Source organism: Mastigoproctus giganteus, chromosome 2 (genome assembly GCF_048544385.1).
Source record: "Mastigoproctus giganteus isolate SK-2022 chromosome 2, ASM4854438v1, whole genome shotgun sequence".
NCBI classification, from domain to species: Eukaryota; Metazoa; Arthropoda; class Arachnida; order Uropygi; family Thelyphonidae; genus Mastigoproctus; species Mastigoproctus giganteus.
In genome coordinates, this window is record NC_143576.1 from 204,733,672 (window position 1) to 204,755,094 (window position 21,423).

A 21,423-nucleotide genomic window follows, 5' to 3' on the forward strand; every position below is an offset into this window, starting at 1 on the left:
TGTATATTTATGATATAAATAATGTAAGCTAATTTATATTTATGGTATAAAAATACATTAGCTTACAGTTTACTATGGAAATATTGCAGGTTGTATTGTTTTCAAAATGGATTCTATATAGTTATGGATGGTAGAGAGTTTCATGTTGGAGAATCTCTCTCTAATAACAGTTGCATTGTATGTTATATTTAAGAGAACTTACAATTAAAATAATGCAGATTTTTTTTATTATAACAAAAAAGGTTAACTACAATTATTACAAGAAGTTCATCACATTTCTCCATGCACTTCTCAACTTTTGGATCACTCTCTTATACAGAGTCACGTTGTCTAGATCTAAATTGGCAGTTTCTAGGAAGAAAAAAAAAACAAAGATACGAGTGAGATAATTTCAACTTCTGTTTTCTCTGAAAGGTGCATACAGAAATTAAATGGTATATAATACAAAAAAAGTCAAAAAACAACAAATAATTTCCAAAAAATAAATTTGGAATGCACACAGTCAGAGTATGTTGTTGACCTTTTTTTTTTTTCTTAAAGTCAGACAAAGAACAGACATTGCTTCTACAGGGATGGGATACACTTAAATAGAAGGGGTGCAAGAATAGTTGCTGATGCTATCGAGGCAATGTTAGGTGGGATGGAAAACTGCTAGCTTGGGGAGGGGGGTATTCACAGGCTAATAGATTAACAGTAGCCACAGGCAGAGGTGGAAATGATTCTTGCACTGCATCTATTGGAATGAGCAGCAGCCCGGAAAGCCAGTTGCTGGGGATCATGAAACAAGTAAATACATGGGATGTATTAGAGTAACTAAGAGTAAGAACAGGTGCATGTATACCAGTGCTAGGAGTATAGTAAATAAATTTGATGAATTTGAAGTGCTGGTTAAGACATCCAAGGCAGATATTGTTGGGATATCAGAGGTGTGGTGCCACTCAGATATAAGGAATGCAGAATTGGAATTTGGGGAATACAATGTGTACAGAAAGGATAGGAAGGGAGGAGGGGTTATGCTGTTAGTTAAACACATAAAATCTAAGGAAGTGCATCCAGTTGACATAGATGGCCAGTGCAAATTGAGTCAGTTTGGTGTGACATAAGCACTGGGAAAGCAAAAATGAGGGTGGGAGTTTGTTATAGGCCTGATGAGTACAATAAACAATTATACAGAGAAATAGAGTGGGCCTGTAAATCAGAGTGTCTTATTATGGAGGATTTTAACTTCCCAGATATAGATTGGAACTTGTGAGTTGGTCACGCGCACACTAGCAAGGCTTTTGTGGATTTATTGGATGCTTGTTTTCTACAACAGCATATTAGAGAGGCAACAAGAGGGAGTAACACTCTTGATCTGATTATCAGCAGTGATTATTCATGCATCAAGAATTTCAGATAAAGGAACCACTAAATGGCAGTGATCACATTGTACTGATGTGGGATTTACTTACAAATATAACTACTATCAGGTGTAAACAGAAGGGTTTTTGCTTTCATAAGGTGGCTACAGTGGTCTCAGAGATTTTTTAGGTTCTATACAGTGGGACCAACTGATGATGTTATCAACAGCAAATTCTAAATGGGAAGCATTCAAGGAAGTAATTTTGAAAGCTACTAGGCTTTTTGTTCCAACTGAGAAATACCAATCTAGGTTTAGGCCCAAATGCAAGTCAGATAAACTAATGACACTCGTGGCAGAGAAGAAAAATGCATGGGATGCACATAAATTGTCAGGAGACATAGAAACCTATGGTAGATAAAAGCTAGCCTGTAATCAAGTCACAAAGGAGGCAAGCAAAGGCAGATTATGAAAAATCTTTGACAATGGATGCAATGAAAAACAGCAAAGACTTCTTTACTTATATAAACTCTAAAAGGAAGGGGATGAATCAGATTGGCCCACTTGATATCAATGGTTTGACTGTAGATGATCATTCTCAGATAGCTACGAACTAAATGAGTATTTTGCATCTACATTCAACACATGAGGAATTATTCAAGGAGGAGAGGACCAGATGTTTATCAAACTTAACAAGGAGTTAAATGATTTTGTAATAACTGAGAGCAAAGTGAAGCAGAAATTATATTGAAGTTAAACATATGAAAGGCACCTGGTGTGGATGGGATCTATCCAGTTATATTAAAGGAGGCAACAAAGGAAGTAAGCAAACCCTTAGCCATAATTATGAGAGCATCCTTGGACTCAGGGGAAGTCCCCACGGACTGGAGATGTGCAAATCTATCTCCAATTTGGCATAGGGGGGACCAAAGAGGTGACACGAGTAATTACTGACCTGTTAGTTTGACTTCAGTTCCAAGGAAAATAATGGAGTCACTGGTTAAAGAAGCATTGCAGGATCATCTAGACAAGACAGCAGTAATAATTCAAACACAGCATGGATTTGTCAAGGAGAAGTCTTGTCTGACCAAACTGTTTGGATACTATGATGTGGTCACAAAGGAACTGGATGCAAAAAATAATTTTGATATCATATACTTGGATTTCAAGAAAGCTTTTGATACTGTTGCAGATGGGAGACTACAGTACAAATTGGAGCAGTACAGCATTAAGGGCAAGTTGCTACAATGGATAAAAGGATGATTGAGTGGGAGAAGACAGAGTGGACTAATGGTGTCCTTCAGGGTTCTGTGTTGAGCCCGTTGTTGTTTTGTATATTTATCAATGATATTGATGAAGGTATATCCAGCTTAACGTCAAAGTTTGCAGAGATTATACAAAGGTTGGTAGGGTTGTTCATAACAGTAATGACAGTATGCTGCTGCAACAGGATCTGCAAAGGTTGGGTAGATGGGCTGAGAAGTGGCAACTGAAGTTTAACATTGACAAATGCAAAGTACTACATATGGGTAGCAGTAACCCCTGAGAAATGTACCAACTATGTGGTGTTACACTCAGAGTAGTGGAGAATGAAAGAGATCTGGGGGTAATTGTGCAGTCAGATATGAAGTTTTCTGAGCAGTGCAGACAGGCTGCCAGAGTAGGTCATGGGGTCTTGTCAATGATATACAGGAATTTTGCGAGCAGGGAAAAGGAGATATTTATCCCCTCGTATAAGGCAATTTTCAGGACACACCTTGAGTAAAGTGTACAGGTCTGGAAGCCTCATTTTAGGAAGGATGTAGAGTTGCTAAAAAGTACAGAAAAGGGAAACAAGACTGATGAAGGAACAAAGGGGTGCTCTTATGAAGAAAGGCTTAAATTCTGTTTACTTGCAGCATCTGGAGACTAGGCACCTGCGAGCAATCTTATTGAGGTGTATAAGGCCTTGAATGGATTGAGCAGGCTCAATGCTGATGGGATTCTTCCTCTTGTTCAGATTACAAACTTGAGGGGACATAGATTCCAACTGAGGAAAGAAAGTTGTAGAACAGATGTGTGGAAGTTTGCCTTTAGCCAGCAGTTAGTTGATTGCTGGAACAAACTTCCATCTGTCATTGTGGGAGTTGATAGCTTAAATAAATTCAAGGCAGAACTAGACAAACTTTTGGAATGAATGGATCAGTGAAATGGGGAGGGTTTTCTCTTTTTTTTTTTTTTTTTTGGCTGATGCTCTATAAGCTTGCTTTCTTGCATCATGTGCCTCTACTAATGCTAAGAAATTGAATCATTAATTTTATTTTAATGATTAAACAATTCCATCACTTGCATATGCTTGAGGAAAACATTTTATTATGATTAACACTGTTAAATTAATATAGTTGCAAAATTTGGAATAAACAAATATATTCTGTATATAAATGAAATGTGAAAGAAAAAGGAAAGCACTGGGAGGAGTACTATTATAGTTTTTTGTGTAACCAAATTAAAGTAAAATTTTTTTTACTGTACATTACAGTGCCAATTTAATAAACATCTTTCCTCATTCAAACATATGTAGAAACTTAATAAAATAATAGTATTTTAACAGAACTCTTGTATACATGAAACTTTGGCATATGTCAGTATACATATCCCTTCATGGTTACAAGCTGGGAATCTCCATTAGAAAATAAACTGATTATCGTGGTTAGGATAAGCAAGATTAACTGAAGTGAATAAGTAATTAATTAGAACATAAATTGATGAGTTAACTTTGGATCATAATATTCTGAGAATAAAAATATACATAAAGACAATATAAACATAAGTTAACATAAAATAATACTAATGGAGAAAATACAGACTCCAAATGGTCATAAATCATAGTGAATTGTTTTATTGCAGGATCCTAGCCTGGCAACTCGGTATATACTGAATCCACCACAATAATCCATAGGTTTCTAGTGATTCACTATCCTAGTTGTGGGGGTGAAACACATCTAAGGAACACAGAATTATGGATCCTGTGCTTGGATGAGTGATAGCACACTAATAGTCATGAATACAAATATTTAGAGTAACATCTCAGAAGGCTATACAGGTGGAACACTGATGTTCATGTATATCAGGCATGTATTAAGGCAGCATTTCCCAAATTCTTTTGGTCACAGAACATGTTTCATCTCACAACATATTTATGAAACACATATATTTATGGAACACTTACAAAACACAAGTTTAGTGGAAGCCAAAGAACTGTTTGCTAATATCACTAGCCAACAATTTTAAACTTTTTTTCAATAATGTGAACAAAATCAACTGATTTTGACTAAATCGCATGTGCTGATTGGATTTAAGTAAGCAATTAACCCACAAAAGTGGAGGTAACAACAAGAAATTGTACTAATTACAGTTATTTTTTTCCTCTTATGAGCAGAATGGTCCTCCCTTATCAGAAACCAGCAATAGTCACCCATCATTGCTGGATCCCATTGTCCTTGATACATCTGCTCCATAGTGTTGATATTTTGGTGGAATCATTCCCCCCTTGCTCATCACTGACAGTTCCCAAGTTGTCCGGAAAAAAGTCCACAGGTGCGAATGTAGGAAGTGTATCTACAGGAACATTCAGCATCCTAACTTTTGATAGTTATTCAACAATTCTTCTATCAACTCTTTATAGTTCTCTACTTTTTTATTCCCTAAAAACCTGATAACAACAGCTCTGAAGGATTTCCATGCAGCTAATTCAGTGGCATTAAGTTTAGTTTCAAAGATTTCATCCTTTAAAAGCCGTCTAATTTGTGGGCCTACGAATATACTCTCCTTCAACTTTGCATCACTAATTTTTGGAAACTGGCTTTTTAAGTACTCGAAACCTTCACTATTTTTGTCCAGAGCTTTTACAAAATTTTTCATGAGACCCAACTTAATGTGCAAAAGTGGGAGAAGCACCATTTCAGGTTTCACTAAAGGTATGCATTTGATGTTGAGTTTCCTGGGAACATATTCTTCTCTGGTGGGCCATTCATTCACAATATTGACTTTCTGCTGCTCAATATTCTCCATTCTTCAGGATTTTGTTCAAACCCTAGTTCATCCATCAATCCATTTATATCTTTGCAGACACAAAGAGAATCTTCTATTTGATAATAAGCCACAATTTTTTCATTTTGGTTTCTAAACAGAAATCCTCGTGGTTTTTGCCAGAAAATTTCACTGTGGCAACCTAGATCCTAAAAGCTCAGCTTGTTGCTTTGAAAGATTTAAATCCCTAACCAAATCATTAAGTTCACTTTGCTCAATTAAGTGTGGGATTTGTCATTTTCAGGAAACAACAATACTCAGTCCAAGCAACAAAGTGGTTACTTTTAAATCACAACAGATTTTCCAACAATATTTCTTATAGTTTAAGGCATTTAGTAGCAATGACATACTATCATAGGTTTCTTTCATAGCCACTGAATCCGACGGTTTGATATTATGATTGTGTGGCAAAACTGCTTTTAAACTGAGTTTAGAAAAATCGATGAATATTCTCCATTCTTCAGGATTTTGTTCAAACCCTAGTTCATCCATCAATCCATTTACATCTTTGCAGACACAAAGAGAATCTTCCATTTGATAATAAGCCACTATTTTTTCATTTTGGTTTCTAAACACAGAAATCCTCATGGTTTTTGCCAGAAAATTCCACTGTTGCAACCTAGATCCTAAAAGCTCAGCCTGTTGCTTTGAAAGATTTAAATCCCTAACCAAATCATTAAGTTCACTTTGCTCAATTAAGTGTGGGATTTGTCATTTTCAGGATTGTAACTAGGATCGGCAGACATTGAGGGGGCATGTATGGGCTCTAGTGACTCTTGCTCTTCTTCCAAAATAGTGATAGTGTTGGGTAGCAGTAACCCAAGAGAAATGTACCAACTGTGTGGTACTACACTCAGGGAGGTGGAAAATGAAAAAGACCTGGGGGGTAATTGTACAGTCAGATATGAAGTTCTCTGAGCAGTGCAGTTGGGCTGCCAGAGCAGGTCATGGAGTTTTGTCAATGATATATAGAAATTTTGCTAGCAGAGACAAGGAAGTGATTATTCCTTTGTATAAGGCAATGGTCAGGCCACACCTTGAGTACTGTATACAGATCTGGAGGCCTCACTTTAGGAAGGATATAGAGTTTCTAGAACGAGTACAGAGAAGGGCAACAAGATTGGTGAGAAGAACAAAGGAGTGCGCTTACGAAGAAAGGCTTAAGTTCTGCAAGTTGCAGCATCTGGAGACTAGGCACCTGTGAGGTGATCTGATCGAGGTGTATAAGGCCTTGAATGGTTTGAGCAGGCTCAATGCTGACAGGATACTTCCGCTTGCTCAGATTAAGAACCTGAGGGGGGGCATAGATTTAAATTGAGGAAAAACAGTTGTAGAATAGATGTGTGTAAGTTTGCCTGTAGCCAGCGGGTAGTTGATTAGCATTAGCATTAGCATTAGTAGAGGCATTTGATGCAAGAAAGCAAGCTTATGCAGCATCAGCCAAAAAAAAAAAAAAAAAGTAACATAAATAAATAAAAATAACCACTTCCACTTCACCCCTCTGTTCGTTCGAAATACCTGTCCAGCTGAGCCTTAAACTTATTTAGGCTATCAACTTCCACGACAAGGGATGGAAGTCTGTTCCACCCACCAACCACCCGCTGGCTAAAGGCAAATTTCCGCACATCTATCCTACATCTGTCTTTCCTCAATTTGAATTTATGCCCTCTCAGGTGATTTTTCTGAGCTAGAGGAAGAATCCCATCAGCATTGAGCATGCTCAAACCATTCAAGGCTTTGTACACCTCTATCAGATCACCCCGCTGGTGCCTAGTTTCCAGACACTGTAATTTGCAAAACTTAAGCCTTTCTTCGTAAGAGAACCCCTTTGTCCCATTCACCAATCTAGTTGCCCTTCTCTGTACTCGTTCCAGCAGCTCTACATCCTTCCTGAAATGAGGCCTCCAGGCCTGTATACAGTACTCTAGGTGTGGCCTGACCATTGCCTTATACAAGGGAATAATCACCTCCTTATCCCTGCTAGAAAAATTTCTATATATCATTGACAATACACCATGAGCTACTCTTGCAGCTCGTCTGCACTGCTCAGAGAACTTCATATCTGCCTGCACCACCACCCCAAGGTCCCTTTCATTCTCTACCACTGTCAGTGTAGTACCACAGAGTTGATACGTTGCTCTGGGGTTGCTGTTTCCCATATGTAGTACTTTACATTTGTCAATGTTAAACTTCATTTGCCACCTCGAAGCCCATCTGCTCAACCTTTCCAAATCCTGTTGCAGCAGCATAGTGTCAGTAGTGTCCTTGACAACCCTGCCAACCTTTGTATCGTCTGCAAACTTGGACATTAAGCCTGATATACCATCATCAATATCATTTATAAATACAGAAAACAATAAAGGCCCCAATACTGAACCCTGAGGGACTCCACTAATAACATTAGTCCACGATGAGCAGTGTCCATTGATTACCACTCTCTGTCTTCTCCCCCTCAACCACCCCTTTATCCATAGCAGCAACTTGCCTCCAATGCCACACTGCTCCAATTTGTGCAGCAGTCTTCCATGTGCAACAGTATCAAAAGCCTTTCTAAGATCCAAGTATATAATATCAAAGTTATTCCCTGCATCCAGTTCTTTTGTGACTGCATCATAGTATCCAATCAAATTGGTCAGGCAAGACTTCCCCTTAACAAAACCATGCTGTGTCCTAGCTATAACTGAAGTCTTGTCTAGATGATCCTGCTGGAACAGACTTCCATCTGTTGTTGTGGAACTTGATAGCTTAAATAAATTTAAGGCTGAACTAGACAAACATTTGGAGTGACCGGATGGGTGAAATTGGAAGGTTTTTTTTTTTTTTTTTTTTGGCTGATGCTGTATAAGCTTGCTTTCTTGCATCATATGCCTCAACTAATGCTAATGCTAATTTTTTCACAACTAGGTGGAGGAATAGGGAGTTCAGTGCGTGTGGCACTGGACTTATTGCAGACAGAAGGTCGGGGTATTTTATTTTAATTCTATTTTTCCTTGAAAACCCCTTAGTATTTGTGAGGCATTTCTGCCTCACAAATACTAAGGGGTGACTTGTTGGTTTTTGCAGATCACTGGAACAGCAAAATGCATTTTAGAATTGTTCCCTTCATCCATTCAGTCAGATTTACATAGCACATTATACAGCACATATGCAGTGCCCACCTTTTATTCTAATCTCCCACGACAACCAAAAAAAAAAAAAAAAAAAATCATGTGTGAACGTATGAAAAATGTGTGAAAAATCTGTATGCACGAAAGATGTTTACACATAAAACATCTTTGACAACACCTACTAAATTTTGAACAGCTAGGACCGAAATCACGAACAATGTAATTTATGCTCACACCCACTACTTACTCTACCGAATAGATGTTAGTGATATATAGGATACACATGCCTGCTGCTTACTCTACTGAATCAACGTTTGGAAGAGGTTAGGCCAATAGCCTAATTACCCATTTGATTGTAGTCATTTGTTGAATAGTGTGATTGCAACAATACAAGTATTTGTATTTTTAAAATCATACTATCATATTGGATCATACTCTGTCATGATTTGTCACATATTACACATGCAGCACTGAGATCTGCAAGAAACGACAGTATCCATGCAATATACGCTATTGAAACTATGGCTTGGCTTAGGAACTCAACAAGTACAAGTGCGAGATGGTAACTCTGCACATTCGATTTCGCAATGAGGAAACAGAGATACTGCCAGAGATGAAATATGTCAAGATCTATGACAACAATGAACAGATCATATTAGATCATATATTGTATGAATCGGACTTGGACATTCGCAAAACAATTACATATGTAAAATGATTTGTCAAGACAACGACGATGGTGACCCTGACAAAGCATGCTGTAATGACCTGCATAGCCTTGTAATGCAACTGCGAGAAGAAGACCCCTTTCGAAACATTTACAATCATCCAAACAGCAAAATGAATGAGTATCTAAAGCTCACCATGCTCAACCGACTCAGCGAAATTGCAAAGAAATGTGAAAACTTGATGACCAACTAGGATTTTTGAAACTTAATGAGAATGGTCAATGATAAGCAAAAGATTCTACTCATACATATAATTTTGAGTCTGTTATCTCTCAATTGTGAACCGATTCAAATATTCTTGACTGGCCCAGCTGGTTGCGGAAAAATGTTTATAATACACCTCTTGATGGAAATATACAACCGCTTCAGTAATACAGACGGGTACTGTAACGCCTACATTACATGTGCTTCAACTGGTAAGGCTGAAGTGCATGTAATATAATGATCTTGGATGTGCTCGGAGTTGGTTTATGCCAGTTCTGAGCACATCCAAGGTCACTGCCCTCAAGATATCCATTTCTCTGGTTACCAAAAGCTTTCTGCCACGGGTGACAATGGTTAGCCCAAAGCCACCTAAGTGGTATCCCCCGAATCATAAATGTTTTTCAGCAACCAGCTGGTTTATGCCAGCTCTGAGCACATCCAAGATCACCTCCCATAATCTTTTGCACAATCTCCACTCCTGACTTAATTTTCTTTGTTATGAAATTAAAATGATGTCTTTTCTGTCGCAAAATTGTGACAAGTTGATTTTACTACTTCCAAAATTTAGTAGGTACCGCCCAAGATGTTTACACATCAATAACAAGTTTGTTTCACCCTGTCTGTGATTGATTGACATTGCGACTTCACTGTAAATTGTCCACAAACATAGCAAAAACTGTTTGGTGAATCAACACGCACATGGTGTTTTTGCTCCATTTCACAAGACCAAAACAGACTTTAAAACACCACAACCTACCACTAGATCTTATAAATCGAAACTATCCCCATTTAAAGGCTAAAGTCCTTAAATGGGGTTAATTTCGATTCATAAGTTGTTAATGACAGCCCTTTTTAATAACAGTATGCTACTACAACAGGATCTATAAAAGATGGGCTGAGAGGTGGAAAATGAAGTTAACACTGACAAACGCAAAGTACTGCACATGGATAACAGTAGCCTCAGAGAAACATGCCGACTGTGCGGTACTACATTCAGGGTAGTGGAGAATGAGAAAGACCTGGGAGTAATTGTGCAGTCGGATATGAAGTTTTCTAAGCAGTGCAGACAGGCTGCCAGAACAGGTCAATGATATACAGGAATAACAAGACAGAACAGCAAGCAGAATAAAACTTTAATTTAACAAGCTATATGGGTGGTGGTGGGGGAGCACGTCCATTGTCCATTAAATCCAATTTTGCATTAAACTCAGAAGAAATTCATATATTCACTGATACTGCTAGAATATTATGAAAAAGAATGCTGTAATGTGAAATAAAAAACATTAAATGTAATTCTATTTTACTGCACCATGTGTAGTGGCAGTGAAACTCTGACTGAAGCTTATTCAGGTCTAAAGAGCTCTCAAATATAAGTAAGTATCCTCACTGGAGGTTCAGATGATTCCTGGAGTCTGACATGCCCAGCAAGCCAGCAGATGGTAATGAGTAAAATCCTGGCTCAATTGCACACCCTCTACAATGTGAATATTATAAAGGGTGCAGGACACATAATTTGGCTTTCATTGCAATTTTTCATAACAGAAAAAAATAGTAAACATAACTTAAGTAAAGCATTTCAACAGTCATAAAAGAGAAAGTGCTTCATACAACATTTAGGAATTTCTGATTTTATAATTTATTGATAAGCAAAGGCAAGGCTGGCCTCCTCATTAGCTGTGAGTTAAATTTGGTTTTCTTTTTTTTTTTAATTAAAATGTTTCAACTGACAGTAAATGTCATCCAACTGAGACATTTACATTACTGGATCTGCACAAATAAAAAGCCTGATTCAGTGGGCTCTGTTACTTCTTAAATACATTAAATTGAGAGTTTACTGTAATTTTCTAATATTACATTTATATCAAACTAAAAAATGGATGTATTTGTAATAGTTTGAAGTTGAATTATATTGTATGAGGCCTGCTCATTATTGGAAAATGTTTATGGCTCAGTGACATCCAACTCATAACTGGAAAGAACAAAACTTTTTAATTCTACAAAGCACTTTCACATTTTAAATAATTTATATAATATGATATCATACCTTAAAAAAAAGAAAAGAAAAAAGCTAATACCATATATAACTAAGTTCTGCTATAATCTCTTTCATTTGATATGCTTCATTTAAATAAGTCAAAGCTTATGCTTGAAGATAAAAGTAATCAATATCTTACTTTTGTTTTATCAGGTGACCAAAAATATTTGTGCAGTTTCTTTGAAGTTTCACATAATTTCCACATAATTTTGACAAAAATTATGTGGAAGGCATTGTAGGTGGTGATTATCTGTTAATGCACTTTAAAAGTACAAGTGACTGAGTCAGGTGAAGCTTAGTAAGTGTGGTTCAGTAAAATAGTGAAAAGTGATGAGAAGTTGGCTGGCTCCAATTACAGTTATTCAAACATATTTACTCTATGCATAGAAAGTGGGCACAAATACTACACCAGCATGCCTGTAAGATATGTGCAACATTCAGAGAAGATACAGTGACTGAGAGTAAAGCCCAAACAACTTAATCAGGCGATGAATCACTTGACACACACTGTGATAGATGATCAATTGCCAGGATGATATAGTGAAGACCAGGATTAAGTTGAATTCAAGTCAAGCATGAAAGGTGCCTGCAGAAGAGTAATAAAAGTGTGAGTAATAAAACCTTTTGTTTGCATTTGCATCGATTAGGAGAGGTGCCCAACTTTTCCGGCATTTCACAGGGTGGTGTTTTATCTGGACTCTTGTTTACAATACTTATCACCCCACTTGTTGAGTCCAAGCATGATACTTTGTTATGCTGATAGGAAGCTCCTCACACTGATTGTTCCACATAGTGACCTTGTGATAACTGCATCAATTAATAACATACTCCTGGAATTTGCAAACTACTTCAAACAGTTTGGACTAAAAATAAATTTATTAATTTATAAATCCAGAAAGGTCTGAATTTATGATATTCGCCTTAAAGAAAAAACACCTTCCTATACTCAGCTAACACTGTAATGCTCCTACCTCCATTGTCAATAAGCATACTGATCTCAGGATTGTGTTTCACCCTAGGCTTTGCTTCAGTAATCACATGGACAAACTAAGCTGTTCACCTAAGCAGCTTGACTGTGATAGATTGCCAAACAGAATTTACAGTACAGTAAACCCCCGCTATTCGCGGTATCTGTATTCGCGGTTTCGCGTATTCGCGATCGCCGATTTAATATAAAATGAAACCTAAAAAATGTGAATTTTAAAGCGCCGTGAATATTTTCCCCCATAAAAAAACATGGACGTGGCTAAAATTATCTTTCCCGGTAAAAACAGCGCTCAGTGGGTGGGGGGAGAGGAGTGACAAAATCGCGAGCGTGGATGTTTCTCGCTAATCCTTGTTCAGTATGTGTTATTCGCTTGTCATGGAAGGTTTCGTCGTTTGCTTTTAATTTATATGCTTATAAATTGAATAAATTGATCAATTTATAAATTGATTTGCTTACAAAAATGATAAATCTACTGTTTTGCAGTGTAAAACGGACTTTTTCGAGTGTGTTAACGGAAGAAAGTGACTTTATTGTGGACAAATTCTTTCTAACCCCTACAAAAATATGGCTACGAATAACAAGAGAAATGTGAAAATATCAAAGGTGATGACATTAGCGAATAAAATTGAGTTATTAGATAAAATTTCTAATGGTAAAAGTGTCTCCTCAGTGGCAAAACATTATAAAATCAATGAGTCAACGGTACGATCAATCAAGAAATCGGAAGAAAAAATCCGCCGTAGTGTCCGTGAAAAAGGCGCTAATTGCTTCAAAAATTTGCTCTGTAACTCGTGATGTTAAATTAGAAAAAATAGAAAAAGCTTTAAACATGTGGATAGAAGACCGAACTCAAAATAAAATTCCGTTAAGTTCACTCATCATTCGTGAAAAGGCAAAACTCCTTTATCAACACTTTAGCGAAACTGGTGATAGCACTGGCGGGATAAGTTTTTTTGCTAGCAAAGGCATATTACATTTAATATTAAATTGTATCTTATTTTCATTTCGATGCCATATGCTTGCATTTCACTATGTACTGTCTATGTACATAGTCATATTATGAAGGTACATATAATACATACATAGAAACAATTTTAGACTAGTTTTTCTTATATATTTCATACTTTGGAACGGAACCCCTTTATTACTATGGGAGCCATAACTCAGTATTCGCGTTTTCGGTATTCGCGACATTTCTCAGGAACGTAACCCCCGCGAATAGCGGGGGTTTGCTGTATATTAATGATGTCACAATTACCAGAAACTATATAAAAACTTAAAATGGGCCATAAGCAAATGTAAACTTCCTCCACAGTTAAGGACAACTGCAATGGCTGGTGTGCTACATATTCACAGGCTCCCCATGCTGATTAAGGTGAAACATCTTACCACAACTGTTAAAATGATTGTTGACCAGATTTTGGCACCATCATTTTGGGACTTGTGCTCCTGGTGAGTCCCTCAGTCTTCTCTCAGAACAACAACTCTGTGCCCACATCTCTGCCACCTTCACTCATCCAATAGGTTACTGGCTTTACAGGATGCTCTCATGTGCCAGTTGATGGATGCTGACCTTAAGTTTTCTTGTGACGGAATACAGATGCCACATCCTTAAGTTGTATATCTCTGTCCCTGATCCTTCTCAAAGCTTGTCTTAATGCCAATTCACGCTAACAATGCCATCTGCCAGAAAGGAGGCTTACTAACTTATTCAGTATTGATGATGAGTAGTGATCAACTTTGTACTATTGACATTTCCTTGTGGTTTGACTCCTCTCTCTCTCTCTCTCTCTATATATATATATAGTCATATAAATTAGAATAAGTTTAAAATAATAAAATAATGGCAGCAGTACGGCAAGACAAGAGCGAAACAACAAAATTAAACCTAGATTCAAATCTAACAGGGAGGGAAGAGAAAGGTAACAAGAATAAAAATATATTGCAACGGAAACTCTAAATTAATTTAGAAAATGTAATTATACGAATAATAATTCATTGAAATTTAAAGCCAATTAAATTGAAATTTAGAAATTTATTATTCGTTTATATAAACGGGTTAAGTTTATTTTTGTCAGTAGTGTGGCTTTGCACTGGAGTGCTCTTGTCTGTTCTATTTTTGATTTTCGCTGCATCAGGACCACTACCGTTCAATTCCCTGCATTGGCGGTTCGATCTGGGGATCGGTGTGGCAGACTGATCTTGCGATCGTTTCGCCTTTGCGGCGATTTGTTTAGCGTTCGAAATGCAGCAATTCCCTGACCATTATTGGCCTTGTGGTCCTCTGTTGAGATGGGGCATAATGGTCAGTCTATTTTTTCTATTTTTGTTTTGTTTTGCTTTATTGTGAATGGTTTAAATCTCTGTTTGGTGATATTTCACATAAATTTGGACCTGGTGCCCATCAGAGGGGCCACCGCTAAATTTCTATTTAATTGGCTTTAAATTTCAATGAATTATTATTCGTATAATTACATTTTCTAAATTAATTTAGAGTTTCCGTTGCAATATATTTTTATTCTTGTTACCTTTCTCTTCCCTCCCTGTTAGATTTGAATCTAGGTTTAATTTTGTTTTTTTTTGCTCTTGTCTTGCCGTACTGCTGGCATTATTTTATTATTTTAAACCTTATTCTAATTTATATGACTATATTTCAAGCATCATGTAGAGGAGTATGCTTTTTGCTGCCTCTGATGTGTGCTGTACCCTCTTTTTTATTTTTATTAAGTAATACTTCTTTTCCAACATTATTTAAATATAATTATATATATATATATATATATATATATATATATAGACAAATGATTTATGAGCATCTGTATCATTACCTGTTTTGTATTGAAATATAAAATTATTTGTACCCACCAATATTTTATTTATATTGTGTTGTATGTAATTGTACAATACTTCATTTTGTGCTTCCATATATGTATTTCCTTGTGTTTAATTTGATGAATGTTCTCTGTTAATGCGAAGTTTTAGGGATGTTCTCTGTTATTATTATTATTTATTATTAACCTCTGGCCTGGTGGGCAATACTGCAATGTCTTGTATCTGTTGGAATTATTATTGCAGTAAAAGGTTTCTATATGGGTTCCACATAAAATCCCAGCTGACAATGAACTCTAGAGACTATCAATTTGTTTGACACTGTTTTTGTATCACAATAATAAATTGCTTCTGGATCGGTCGTTGATGTATGATGGAAAATGGCTTATGTCAGCACTGCCAAAAAATCACATCATTGGTTATCACCCTGTGAACCTGTGCCACAAACATTAAAGCCCTCCTCCATTCACCAACAGAGAATACAGTTGGTATTGTTCATTATGAGCTTCTGACCAAGTGATCACAGGGAACACACAAAAAGCACTATGATGTAGGGTTCACAATACTGGTCAAAATCTTAATACTGGTATTTCAGTATTTTTAATTTATGAAACCGGGATACTGGTATTCCAACCCCCCCCCCCCATTTTTCTCAATAAATTTTGATGACAATTAGGTACAATAAAGTAAGAAAAAAAAATAAAAAAAGTAATTACTTGAATTCATGTTTTAAATCAAACTTTTATTACAATAATAAATATTATAACAAAAAATTATTTAACATACAGTTATTCTAAAAGCAAAAAAAATATATACATATTGAAACTGCAAATTTGGTTATGTCTAAACATCCACACTACCTGTCCGAATAAAGTGAGCTCTTAAGAAACATAAGCAATCAATAGTGTTATCATTTAAACTGGATCTAATTTTGGTATATATTTAATTAGCAGCAGAAAACGTCCTTTTGGATTCTGTGCTGGTTGGTGCTACTGTACTGAGATAGTCATAGACAAGTTGCAGTTTACCCCCCCCAATTCCCTCATCTCCAAAAAATCTTATTTTCTTTTTGACTTTTCATGGCACTATATCCATATTAACGAAAGAAAGGGGCTGACATTTAAGCTTGGTGAGGAAACAAAATCTAAGATGTGGGAGTTATTTAGTTATTAATTTTTGTACAGCAGCTCCCCTCAAGCACTACGGCCCACAAGATACCTGACTGCATTAAAAAATGAGAATTTCCAGGAGCTGAGGGATATTCCCATATAACACACACACACACACACACACACACACACACACACACACACACACACACACACACACACACACACACACACACACACACACAGAGTATATACATTATATAATATCGTATTATATGTGAGCTGTCAGTTTCTCAAGAGCAATGACACGAATATAAAACAAAAGTCATTCATCATACAAAACTACTTACAAGTACAATAATACCCCGAAGTTATGCGATAGGTGGGTCCGACGAAAATCGCTTAAGTCGAATTCGCATAAGTCGGGGTACAACTTTGCATATAAATACATATAAATTTTGTTTAATTGGGACCAAGGACTAACAAAAACACTAGTTTAGAAGAAAAATATTTAATAAAATTGCAGTTCTTTATACATATTAATACAAAATATGTATTAAAAAAATAAATGAGTTACGTAAAAAAGTTATTTCGATGTCGATGGCTTCATAAAATCTAACAAATTCGTCTGATGACACAGCACCTTCTTTTTTTCATGCAGAATTTCTTCGTAGCAAGCTAGTAATTTTTTTATTCCTTGCTTTGTAGCTATAATGCGTTCTTCATTGGAGTCTATGTTTTCTAAAATTTTTAAGCCCTTTTCAATCGAGCTGAGACCTGTCAAGCTTGCAATTGTTATGTGCTTTTCTGGTGGAACTGGGTCTGAACTGTCGGATACTTCAGTGACGTTTTGCTCACACATCTCAATGAGCTCATTCATTGTCAGCTCCTGACTGTGTGAATCCAACAGCTCGTTGACATCATCACCACTGACTTCCAAATCTAATTGCCTGGCAAGATTAACAACTTTATCTATCACATGAGCGACATGATCAGTTTCTGGCGTTGTTTTTGACTCGTTTTTGAAAAAAAATGGACAAAGTTTCTTCCAGACACCATTCAATGTTTTTTTGAGAATTTCATCCCAAGATTCTTCAATGATTCTTACGGCATCTAAAACATTGAATTGTTTCCAAAAGTCTTTAACAGATATCTCACTATTTTGTCTCATAGCTTCATTCAGATTTGCAAACAAATGCCTCGTGTAGTAAGCCTTGAATGTTTTAATGACTCCCTGGTCGATTGAAGCAAGCTGGTTGTGTTTGGAGGCAAAAACACAACTTTCACACGTGTGTGTGTGTCGAAATTAATTAGGGTGGCAGGAGGGTGACAGGGTGCATTGTAAATAAGAAGCATCACTTTAAATGGAATCTGTTTAGACTTGCAATAACATTCGACTTCGGGTATGAAGTGGTGACCAAACCAGTCCTCAAAAACGGAAGCTGTCACCCAAGCTTTATGATTTGACTTCCAAATCACTGGTAAGCTAATTTTAGATATATTTTTTAAAACTCTTGGGTTTTCGGAGCGATAAATTAAGAGAGGTTTTAACTTGCAGTCACCAGCTGCATTCCCGCCAACCATCACTGTCAATCGGTCTTTAGAAACCTTAAAGCCTGGAAAGTTTTTTCTTCATGCACAATAAAAGTTCTTTTAGGCATCTTCTTCCAGAACAGGCCAGTCTTATCCACATTAAATATGGTTTCACTGCTATAGTCACCTTCTTCTATCATAGCCTTGAGTGTCTCAGGAAAAGAAGACGCAGCTTCTTTATTGGCACTTGCCGCCTCTCCACGATACTGTGCCAGTTACAGCGAGTTTTAAATCGGTTGAACCAACCATTACTAGCTACAAAGTTTTCATCTTTGCCCGCCTCCCCAGCTTCTTCTTTCAACCTCTCAAAAATCAGCTTAGCTTGATAGCACACAATGTTCTGATCGACTGGACAATTCTTCACTTTTACTTGATTATCACACCATAATTTCAGCATTGTTTCCATCTCAGCAATAATACCATGACATTTATGAATTATGCTTGAGTTCAAGGATTGAACATTTTTCACCGCTTCGAGAATCCTTTCTTTATCTTTTATGATTGTTCTTACTGTGGATTCCAGTAGCTCAAACTTCTTTGCCAATTCACAAATTTTCATTCTGCTATCAAAATCCTTGATAATGTTAAGTTTACATTCCAAAGATATCGTTTTCCTTTTCTTTTTCTTACTAGGTGCAGGAGAATCAGATTTACTTCGTTTGAACGACAGTTTTTTTAAGGGTTTAGAAAACGTATAACAAAACAATCTTAACTTTCGTTGATCGTAGAATCATAATTGTGCACGTAGAGTTCGCGCGAAACATGTCCAATGCATATCACAACAAGAGAAACACTGAGGGTCATTTTTCATATGCCATCAATATACGGCTTGACCGACGCAATCCATTTCTCTCGTGAAAACGATGTAGTTTCCGACAAAAGTTGAGCATGAATTCGAACACACACATATAAATATGACAATTGGAATACAAATTCTTGTATATGTGTGCAGCTCATGCGGCAACAAAGTTGAATTTTGTTCATCTTTCACTCTCACTCTCCGCCGTCGCACCGTATATCGATAGCATATGAAAAACGGCCTTGAAGAAAAACGGCCTTGAAGATAATCTGTGGCAGTGTTGCCAAACGAAAAAATTAAGAACCGCGTAACTCCGAGTTCGCATAAGTCGGGGTAGCGTAAATCGGGGTATTACTGTATATACATAACTTGTATTCATTTACATCTAATCTATTCATTTTTATTATTTAATCTGTTAATATATGCTATCATTTCCATACAATTTCTCTCAATTAACAATATCAACTCTTTCTACAGCTGCAAACACTAAACTAATTCAATCTTAATCACTTCCTCATATTTCCCTTAATCAGCAATATCAATTCTCTTCACAACAGCAATCCATAAGCTGGCTTATATTAACAATTCCATATATATCTCTCTCTTAATTTAGCAATATCAATTTTATTTACAACTTCAACCAATAAACCAACTCGATACTAAACAGTTCTGTAAATTTCTCGAAATTTCTTCAACTTCATCCTTACTTTAAAATAATTACAGTTTTATCTAAGCACCCTTTTCAATACAACAGTTCAGAGAACTTACCTTCCTTCTCTTTCACGGTGGGATTCCTTTGTGCGGATTCCTTCCAAAGAGTGCAGTGAAGTCTTTCTTCTTAGTTGAATTCTGCTGCATAGCTCTTCCAGTACTGTCTTATTTCATGATTTCGGGAACAGTTCTCTGTTAATGCTGAAGGAAATCACCAGAAAAAACAGAATGTTTTTCCCACACAACAAAACTCATCTTTTGCCTCTAGGTCACTTGCTGACAATACATTTGAACTGCTCCATACTGACACCCTTTCCCAAAATGCACTGTGTCACATCCTCAAGTAGCGGTGTAATAGAGGGAATAAACTATTGTTCAGAAGCTTTTAATTTTAACCCTTCCGCATCTGCCATGCCATTGTTTACCATATCCTTAAGTGCCCTACCAGGCCTACTGGCACCTCTGTAGCCATGTGGGAAGGAGTGCATAGCACACGCTTCTTGATTAGACCGGGGTTCGAGCCCATCACCACCAAATACGGAGGATGCAGAAAGGTCAGGGAATGAGCACCACATATCCCCAGAGCATTATGGCCTTAGTTGCTAATGCTCCTAAAAACCAAATAACAAACAAACAAACCAGGCCTACTCCCACTAATGGAAATATTTCCGTAATGATGCTTTCATTATTCCTTAAGTGCTTTACTTCACACGCACTACACTTACTAAGAGAAATATATTTGTAAGATTTTATGTTTTACAGTTTCATGACATTTTCAGGTTTCCATTGCATTTGTATTGTGTATAACAATCCCTCTGTTACAAATTCTGTGATATTAATGATTTATTGTTGTCGATTTTATAACCTTTATGTGAATAAATCATAAACAATTATTTTTTAAATTAGTACCAAAAAACCTGTTTTTTGTATCAATATCAGTATTTCAAATCCTGAAAAATATGACCGGGATCCTGGAATCTCGGTATTGTAAGCCCTACTATGATGATAGTGATTTTTGTTAATTTTTTATGTGTTTTAATTTTATTCTGAAAATTCACACAAATTATTTTGGTCACCTGTTAAAGGTTTCTTGCACTGTCAAAAGATTTAATGCCTAAACCATTCTAAATGGATGGGAAGAAATGCATAGACACTCAGAAAAGAAAGACACGATTATGGCAGTAATGTACTTTTTCTCATTTCCAGGTTATATCTCTGTTGTCATTGCCCTAGTTTGGAAGACCACTTTCCTTCTCTCCACTCCTCCCATGTTACTTAATTTCCATATTATCATAAGTTCTACAAATGACTGGAATCAAGGTTTTGAAACTGGAACCCCCCCCCTTTGATGCCAGTTACAGTTCATGGAAATATCTACAATTTATTCTGTTGCTGGGGGTGAGGGGGAGAAGATCTGATTAGTACTAATAGTAAGCCCTACTATGATGATAGTGATTTTTGTTAATTTTTTAACAAAAAATTTAGTAATACAGACTTCCTGGTGAAAGAGCAAAAAATCCCCATCAAGCTAGAAACAGAAATCAAACTCCTGGTTCTGTACTAATTACTTGGGTATGATAAACCTACCCTTTTTAATGGCTTTGAACTTGATTTTTAATGAGGTTTAAAATTGCTACAGAATGAGAAGCTGATGTTAAATATGGCTAGAAACATAAGAAACTAAATGGATCTGTTAGATATGTAAAAATATTACAGTTATTTATTGAATATCTTTTGAGAAATGGTGGTTATTTGGAAGAATTTGAATATTATTTTATCAAATATTGACTAAAATGTAGGGTATATATTATAATAAAACTTTTTTTGAATTAACTTAGAGATGGCACACATGTGACTGGTTGTCAAATGCATAAAATTGACGCACTAATTTATGAAGCTGTGTGAATTCCACA

At 36.4% G+C, this 21,423-nt stretch overlaps 1 protein-coding gene across 1 annotated transcript in view; it reads right to left on the reverse strand.

Annotated features, from left to right (window-relative positions):
• Window positions 1–204: 204 nt before the first annotated feature.
• The window catches only part of LOC150089952 (uncharacterized), a 144,314-nt gene continuing 123,095 nt past the window's right edge, over window positions 205–21,423 (reverse strand). Inside the window, exon 9 of the mRNA XM_090368920.1 lies at window positions 205–351. Within this exon, the coding sequence (XP_090225046.1) occupies window positions 257–351 (95 nt within the window). The 3' untranslated portion in view covers window positions 205–256. The remainder of the gene's footprint in view (window positions 352–21,423) is intronic.